At 36.2% G+C, this 8,336-nt stretch overlaps 2 protein-coding genes across 2 annotated transcripts; both read right to left on the reverse strand.

Moving 5' to 3' along the window:
- Window positions 1-1,173: 1,173 nt before the first annotated feature.
- LOC132047812 (pentatricopeptide repeat-containing protein At3g62890) lies at window positions 1,174-3,285 on the reverse strand. The gene has a single exon (XM_059438799.1). The coding sequence runs from the start codon at window positions 3,211-3,213 to the stop codon at window positions 1,876-1,878; it is 1,338 nt and encodes a 445-aa protein (XP_059294782.1). The 5' UTR covers window positions 3,214-3,285; the 3' UTR covers window positions 1,174-1,875.
- A 1,814-nt stretch (window positions 3,286-5,099) lies between these two features.
- On the reverse strand, window positions 5,100-8,069 carry LOC132047821 (large ribosomal subunit protein eL22y-like). The gene is made up of 3 exons (XM_059438805.1): window positions 7,922-8,069; window positions 7,120-7,373; window positions 5,100-5,395 (listed from the first exon to the last, which is right to left on the reverse strand). Exons 2-3 carry the CDS (start codon window positions 7,344-7,346, stop codon window positions 5,251-5,253), a joined length of 372 nt encoding a protein of 123 aa, XP_059294788.1. The 5' UTR covers window positions 7,347-7,373; window positions 7,922-8,069; the 3' UTR covers window positions 5,100-5,250.
- Between the last annotated feature and the right edge of the window lie 267 nt (window positions 8,070-8,336).

An 8,336-nucleotide genomic window follows, 5' to 3' on the forward strand; every position in this document is an offset into this window, starting at 1 on the left:
GCGTGATCCACGCAAAACCCTTTTTGTGTGTGTGTTTTTATTGACAGCTTTCACTATCCTAAATCTTTTCTTTTCCCGCTAAATTCTTTTTTCAAAGTTCCGGTCAAATCTAATACTAGCAACGTTCATTAAATATTTGATAGACACCAAAAGAATTCATGTTTGGCAAACATAAAATATCAAAACTACTCCGAGCATATAAGGAATTACTTTGAACATGCGTCCAAATTGTTGAGAAAATATGATATCTCAAAAAGAAAATTATTCTCTTAATATCTTGTGATGGGGCTTTTATTACTAATTATTTTGTATGTCATTAACAGACCCATTTGATGGAGCTTTGAATTCAAATCCTTGAATTAAATGGTCTTAAATAGATTCTACTGTTACAATGACCAGACGTGACCATTGTTCATTTCGGTTGCTAATTTATTCTCTCATTTGACATTTGCTTTATGATTAGTTATTAGTCTCCTTTATTCCTATGCATTAAACTCCTTTACCGTTGTGAACATTTTCCAGCCGTTCCCCATGTTGTTCAACTATATAAATTCTACTCTTTTCCTTTGGGAGGTAAAATACAGATGAACAGAAATTCATATTCTTCCTTTTATATTATATTTTCTTTGGGTTTTCTTCTTTGTGAAATCTTTATTAGATTCTGACTCCTAGTTTATACTAGAAAAGCTTGTTGAATCCTGAGGGGTACACCTTAACCAGGTGAAATATCTTTAAAGACGGTGTTTTAATTGACACGACTCAAGCTATGAGATTGTTCAAGAATTCCTTACAAAGTTCGTGATCGAGTATTTTCCGTAAGATTTCCAACCCAAATAAGGACCATTTTTGTCATTTCTACTATATTATGATAGGTTTACAGGTTGTTTGGATGTTACATCCTATTGTATTGTCTTGTTCTATTACGTTAGATAAAATGTTTTTATGTTGGGCTCTATATTTTTGAAAATTTCCCATATTAACTTTATGAATGAAACATAATAGGAACCATCCAAACAAGCTGTTAGAAGAATTTCTCCGATGGACCCTGAACACCAAATGGAAAACTCTGCCACTGTCACCTCCGTCGTCGGTGACTTATGCCGATGGTCACCAACAAGACAGACGGAAAATTTGCTCCAACTGTGACAGACCAGTAAAAGTGTATTTATGAAGATGAAGATAGCTGATAAGAATCAACATTACATGAAGATGAACAATAATAACTTAGGTCTTTTCCCCTCTATACCGTAGCAAGTGATTCTGTAAGAACCTCCACTTTCTACTAGGAAGACCATATTTGAAGATGGAATTCATTCCCCAAATTAAACTTTGCATTCTAAATGGCTTCAAAGAATCAGCTTCTACCAAACTCAAAAGAATCTTAATTGTGCTAGGTGCTCCCAGACTTCGATATTGCCAGGTGAGATGAGCTTTGTAAGCTCTGAGCCAAAAAGGAAGAGATATTCGCAATCAAAATTCAGCGACAAGGTCAGTTACCAGCCGTCACTACAAGAACATTCCCCACCAACAAAGTATTGAAACCAGTTGCGACGTGTTACAACAATCTCGACCACAACCCACAGGCAGTCCTTGAGGCAATTTATAGTGCAACATTACCACCACCTGCACGGTGCATGCCTGACGGTTTTACTGTGCATATCAGAAACATGTTATAATATTTAGCACGGAGAATTCAATTGCCAATGTTTTCAGAATGAAGGGAAAACTGCTAAAAAATTTCATTCCTCATTCAAATTTTGCAAATACCATTTGTATTGTCTACATAACTGTTCATCTTGAACCTATGCAGAGTAGCCTTGAGCCTCACATAATTTACCACTGTCTGCATGATACTCATTTCGATGTAAACTAGTTCTACTGGATATTTCCATTGACCTCTATGGAACTACACCCAGGAACTTTCTTTACCCTCTTTGTCTCCATAAGGTTTCTTACGTGCCTAGCATCTTTCCACCGACCCATCTTAGCATAGACATTGGAGAGAAGAACATAAGCCGCACTATTTGTGGGATCTCGCTCTATTATTTTGTTGAGTGCAATCTCACACGTCTCAATATCTCCACATATCCTGGCTCCACTGAGAAGAGCTCCCCAAATAAGCACATCAGGCTCCATAGGCATCGTATTCAGAAGATTCCATGCTTCATCAATCAAACCGGCTCTTCCATAAAGGTCAATCATACAACCATAATGCTGAACCGAAGGAGAAATACCAAACTCTTTACTCATCCTCTCAAACATTTCCTTCCCTTGGCTCACTAATCCTCCATGTACACAAGCAGAAAGTACACCCAAGAACGTGATATCATCGGGCCTTACTCCGTTCTCTACCATATCTGAAAACAAACGGAGACAATCTTCCCAATGACCATGCATCGCAAGGCCCGAGATCATAGCACTCCAAGCCATTAAGTCTTTTTTTGGACCCAAATTTTCGAAAACTAATCTTGCCCTTACTATACTCCCACATTTAGCATACATTTCAATCAAAGAAGTTCCAAGTACAACATTAATTTCCTTCCCAAGTTTATAAACATAAGCATGAGCCCATTTCCCATGTTCAAGTGAACCCAACTGCTCACATGCTGCAAGCAAAATCGACACGGTATACTCATTAGGCATAACCTCATTTTCCTCTTTCATTTGTCCAAACAACTCCAATGCTTCTTTACACTTACCCCACCTCACATAACCATCCAACATACTACTCCAAGATATTACATTTCTACTCGGCATTCCATCAAACAACTCACGTGCAACACCAACCAAACCCGCTTTCACATTCGCATTAATGATCGAATTCCACGAAGGTAAATCCCGTTCAGGCATTTCATCAAACACCTTACGAGCAGAACCCACATCGCCACTAGCAGTATACATACTAATTAACGAAGTTTGGACAAATGGGTCAGATGAAAACCCGAAAACAAGACTTTGCGAGTGAATGGATTGTCCTAATCGGAGATGTGAAGGTGAATGGATGGATTGGAGAAGAAAAGGGAAAGTGTAGAAATCAACATGGACATCGTGTTCACGCATTTTGAGGAAGATGGAGAGTGGGGTATTATGAGTTGGTTGGATTTGGACATGGGCTCTGATTAGAGTGTTCCAAATGAAAGAATCAACAGTTGGGTGCCAAAGATTGAGACAAGGGTGTGTTAAAGATATGAGTTTTTTGGTTAAAACTTTCATTTGGATTTTGGGACATTCCAGGGCGGCAAGGACAGCACTTCAATGCTCAACGGCACGGCAACAAGTTTTGAGAGTTTTTTGGGTGAGTTTCCTATCTCAACAATCAAGTGTCACTGTATTTTCTACTTGAACTATCACCGGTTATTTATCAAAACAAACATGAACTATTAAGCCCTTGTGCTTTCTATCTAAATTATTACCACTATTTATCAAAATACACTTTAATTAGTATAATGGTGCCGCAAAACTCGCAAAAAAGTGATACTTCAGATGTATTTTTTACTATTATATTTTAATTTTCTTTTTTTAATTTTTCAATTAATTCACTTAATTATCTGCGTGGAGTGCCGTTTTTAAACCCAAAAAAAAAATAAAAAATGCACCATCGGCTAATAGTCGATGTGTGTTTTGATAAATTGTTGGTGATAGTTTAGGTAGAAAACACAAACAGCTGATAGTTCAGGTAGAAAACTCACAAAAAAACAAAAATGATACTTGAAATGTGTTTTTAAACATTATCTCAAAATATTTATAGATTCATATCAGTTTATAGGACTATAAATAAACACCAACTTATAGCTTGATAAATGTTGCAACTAACCTACCTTTACAAGGAAAAACTAGTTTCTTATGTTAAATGATTTGATTTGATCTCTGGAAAAAAACAGCATTTTTTTTCCTTCATCATACTTCTTTAGACCTTTACCAGAAAAGTAAAACTTCCTCTGATCATATTAGACTATCTCATATTCCCAAGTGCCAAGGACAACCAACTTTTTCTACCAGTATAAGCTATAGGATTTCCAACGATTCTGTTTTGCCCACTTAAAAAAGACTTCTGTTTTGATGAGTTATACTTTAGCTTATAACGCACCTATGACCCTAACAAGCAAAAAAAAAAAAAAAAAAATTGTGGGGGGTGGGTTTGGGTGGTCAGTCAAATGCGAATTGTGAATTTGTATTTCTACTTTGATTAGGAAAGTCATTTTCCCCACTGTAAGGAACTTGTTTTTCTAAAGAAAATATTTTTCAAAAAATTTGATCAAATGAACATGAGAAAATTAAAAAACTTTTGCCGGAAAATGTTTTCTTTCATACCGAACAAACCCTAAAAGAGAAATCACCAACAATCACCCTCATCGGATTACCGAGTAATACCTAAATTAACTTCATTGGGTATCCTACGTCCTTCAATAGGGAGGTGCAAGTCAAAAACCTTTGGTGCTTCGAGCAAGTAGCACCACAATAATGGAAGATATAGATCAAGAAGTTACAACTTCCTTGTTTCTATTTAGGTAATATACAATTGGATTTGGCACGAAGTATTACAAAAAATAAGATTTTGAAAACTTGTGATTTTGAAAGTGCCAATTTTTTTGAAAACTTGTGATTTTGAATGTGCCAATTTTTTTTTTTTTTTGTATAACAATAATATCTGAACTAGCTTACAAGCACCTCAACTATTTCACCTAGTAACCCTCCACCAGCAAGTGTCGTGACTCTGCCAACTAACGCTTGCTCCCAAATTCGTAAACAAAAGATCTCATTTGTCCTCCAAATATGTAGAGATCGTTACAAGACCTCTTCCCACTAACGCTTGCTCCCAAACTCATAAACAAAAAATCTAATTTGTCCTACAAAATATGTAGAGATCGTTGCAAGACCGTGGAGGCAGTCTCGATCATCATTTTTAGGGTTACTTATCATACTTATCATACTTCTGCCGTGTAAGGCAAACTTAAAGGAAGCCATCAATAGTGATGTCCTTAAATGAAAGACACAGAATGACAAATAAACTCAATAAATTACATGTGATCACCAAGAGGAGAAAGGCAATACAGAAAATATGACTTCTGGATACTGGAAAGACAAACAAACCAAATATTAAAGTAATGTTTTCTTTTACTGATAAGAAATTTGGAAATGTGTAGATAAGACTCATCAGTAACTCAAACAGATGAGTCCAACAGATGATATAAATGGTTCTAAATAAGGAGGCCGGCTAAAGAAAGACAAAGCAACATTAAATGGCCATATTTAATCTTCTTCCTCTGCCTCATTCTCAGCAATGTTGAAGTATCGTAATTCATAAACATTCCTGTCCTTGTTGGAAGCAATCACCCTAAGCCAATCCCTGACGCTATTTTTCTTCAAGTACTTTTTGACAAGGTACTTGAGGTACCTGAAAATAGAAGTAAAGATTGTAAGCCAAGCTATTATCTACTAGTCTTAAGAGTGCCTGAATTCACTACTTTTGACAAGTTGTTCTTTTGTTTGGGAGGAGGAAGGCGGATTAATAGAAAACATAGCAGTAACTTAACATCGCACAAACTTTTTTAATTAATCGGTTCCCCCCAAAGTAAAATCGAAATATATGTTGCACATTCACCTCTCTTTAGACTATCAGTTCCTGTTACAAGCAGCATATAGACTATCACTTGAACCTAAGATGTGTAAGTGATGCAAATAAGTGGTTGATGTCCCTTCCCAACAAGCTTAGAAACATAAAACAGATGAAACAAGATACACCACTATAGATTCTACTCAGCTGCATAAAATGTATTTAAAAGATGATGAATTTCATCAGAGCCCGAAAAGAGTACTTGAATATATGCTTCTACAAAGGATGTTTCCATTGGCATGAGTATATACCATGATTATTAATATCAATTACCTATCTCTTTCAAGTTAAAAACAAATCAATTCTTCAAAAACTATTTTCACGGGTAATATAACATAATCCGAGTGTATTACATGGTCATGGATGTAAAAGAAGAAATCAACAAAATTGCACTTGACGAAACTAATGGACACAAGTGAAAGGCCAGGTTGCAGTCTAATTGGTCTCGCCAACAGCTGCCAACTTAAGAATCCACTTCACTGAGAAGTGCTAAATAATCTAGCTAATGCTCATTGACAATCTGTTCCATAATTTTAGGAAGAGCTGTGAGGATTATTACAATAACATTATGTACATACCGTAATCAAGTTACAAATAATTACAAGATATTATGCCACCATTTTCGCCCTATTGTTTCTTGGTTTCTCAATGTAAATAGGTTAATGCATTAGATAAAAAAATAGTAGAATGACATAAAACCATCATCCTCGATGTGAAAACTCCAGAGTAGAAGGGATAGCTTGACGAGACTTGCAGTCCAGGAAACTCTAACCAAAATAAACAGCAAAAGAGATCTCTTTTTAAAACCATTAACAACCGACTCCAAAGCTAAATTTATAAGTGACTGCACCATTACAAATAAGAACTCTTTGTAAAGCATAGATAAGCCATGATAAAAGAGGAGGCTATAATAAGTTACTGTCAATATGTCAATGTGAAAATAATCAAACAACAACAAATGCCAACCCCGGTTTCCTAATCTGGAGTCACACATAGTCGTTTAAATATAGAGCTCATAGACTATCTGCTCTATAAGTTTGGAAGGAGCCACAAGGATCATTACAATACCCAGTTCAAGTTGAAAATGTCTACAAGATATTAAACTGCCGTTTTAGTTCTGTTGTTTCTCATTATACCTCAATGGAAATAGGATAATGTTTTGGATAAACAAAAAACAGAATGACATAAAACAATCATCTTCAGAGTGAAAAAATAGTAGTCCTTCCAAAATTTGCAGTCTGGGGAACACTTGACTAAATTAAACAGCAAAAAGGACCTCCTTTTTAAACCCATTAACAACTGATTCAAAGCTCAATATATGAATGACTGCACTATTACAAATAAGAACTATTTGCAAGGTCTATGACAAGTTACTGTCAATCTATCAGTGTAAACAAAACCAAACTATAATGAAGACGACCCCAACTAGTAATTTAGGATCCACACATAGTTTTCTAAAACAAACCCAATTGAACGAAAAGAGGAGTCGTAATATAGAAGTGTACCTCTTGGAAAAAGCGGAATCGCAAGTGACGGTAATCTTATGCTTGTCACGAGTGACCGTAACGGAATCCCCAAGAGCACCAGCTTTTCCACCAACCTTAATTCTCTCCTGAAGGAACTTATCAAGAGAAGCAATCTCCATAATCCCATCATCCACTGGTTTCGTACAGTCAATCACGAAGGTAGCTCCCTTCTTCTTCCCTCCCTTAGCTGCTACTGCTCGGCTCATCTTTACACTCTCTCTCTTTCTCTTACACTGTCATTCCAATAGTGAAAACAAAACAACAATCAATAACAACAACATCGGGTCCGAGGAGGGTAGTGTACCAGACCTTACCCCCCCCCCCACACCTTGACAAGGTAGAGAGGCTGTTTCCGATAGGCACTCAGCTCAAACAAAGATGTAAAAGGAAGGCAGTAGCAACCAGCATAAACAATAGCAAGATAATAATCTAAGAATTTTACACTTTTTCCTGGAATCCTTTTTCACTTTATTTGAAAATCAGCATTTGGCCATGAAAATGGAAAACACCTAAAGCCCTGTTTTCACTTTCAGTACATTCAAACAACCAAATATTATTTGCAAAAACTATAATCAAACATAACTCCAACTTCAAAATTCCAAATATTTGGTTTTCATGGCCAAATGCCTAGGTAATAATGGAAGCTAAAGAAACAACAGATAGTAAATAGAAATCAAAGAATGCGAAAATACAAGAACAATAATACAACAATCATCAGATCTATAAAAAAAAGGAGCATAGTTATTGCGTATTGTAAGAGAAAGAGTTTGAGCATACGTACAGGATTAAACTCGACGGCTCTACTGTCAATGAATGAAAGAGTGGTGACTATGATTTAATTAGGGTTTTTCCTCTTGTGGCCCGGAGCCCCAAACCTAATCCGGTTTCACCCGTTTCCATTTTTTAAGTTGTAGGCCAATAGCACTTTTGGTCCCTGATAAAACTTGATTTTGCCTTTTGTGATATTTGATAATACATATACAGGCCTCGAACTTAGCCTCAGCTGGCATGTATTCCTTTCAACTTTGAATGTGCGCAAGTAGGCATCTCAAATTGAACACGTAGACACAAATGTTAATGTGACACATAAATTTTAGAGGTGTCTAGATGATCGTTTTGTAAGTTGAAATGTCCAATTGATAAAGTGGAGACAATTTGAGGTGTCTACTTGTGCACACACAAAGTTGGAGGGCATA

Source organism: Lycium ferocissimum, chromosome 1 (assembly GCF_029784015.1).
Source record: "Lycium ferocissimum isolate CSIRO_LF1 chromosome 1, AGI_CSIRO_Lferr_CH_V1, whole genome shotgun sequence".
Lineage (NCBI taxonomy): Eukaryota > Viridiplantae > Streptophyta > Magnoliopsida > Solanales > Solanaceae > Lycium > Lycium ferocissimum.

Bases quoted from the DNA above. Each gene is read 5' to 3' on its own strand.
- LOC132047812 (XM_059438799.1), bottom strand. From the start codon at position 3,213: ATGAAAGTTTTAACCAAAAAACTCATATCTTTAACACACCCTTGTCTC.
- LOC132047821 (XM_059438805.1), bottom strand. From the start codon at position 7,346: ATGAGCCGAGCAGTAGCAGCTAAGGGAGGGAAGAAGAAGGGAGCTACC. The intron at 5,396-7,119 runs GTACACTTCTAT...TTCTATTTTCAG, and splicing joins GATTCCGCTTTTTCCAAGAG to GTACCTCAAGTACCTTGTCA.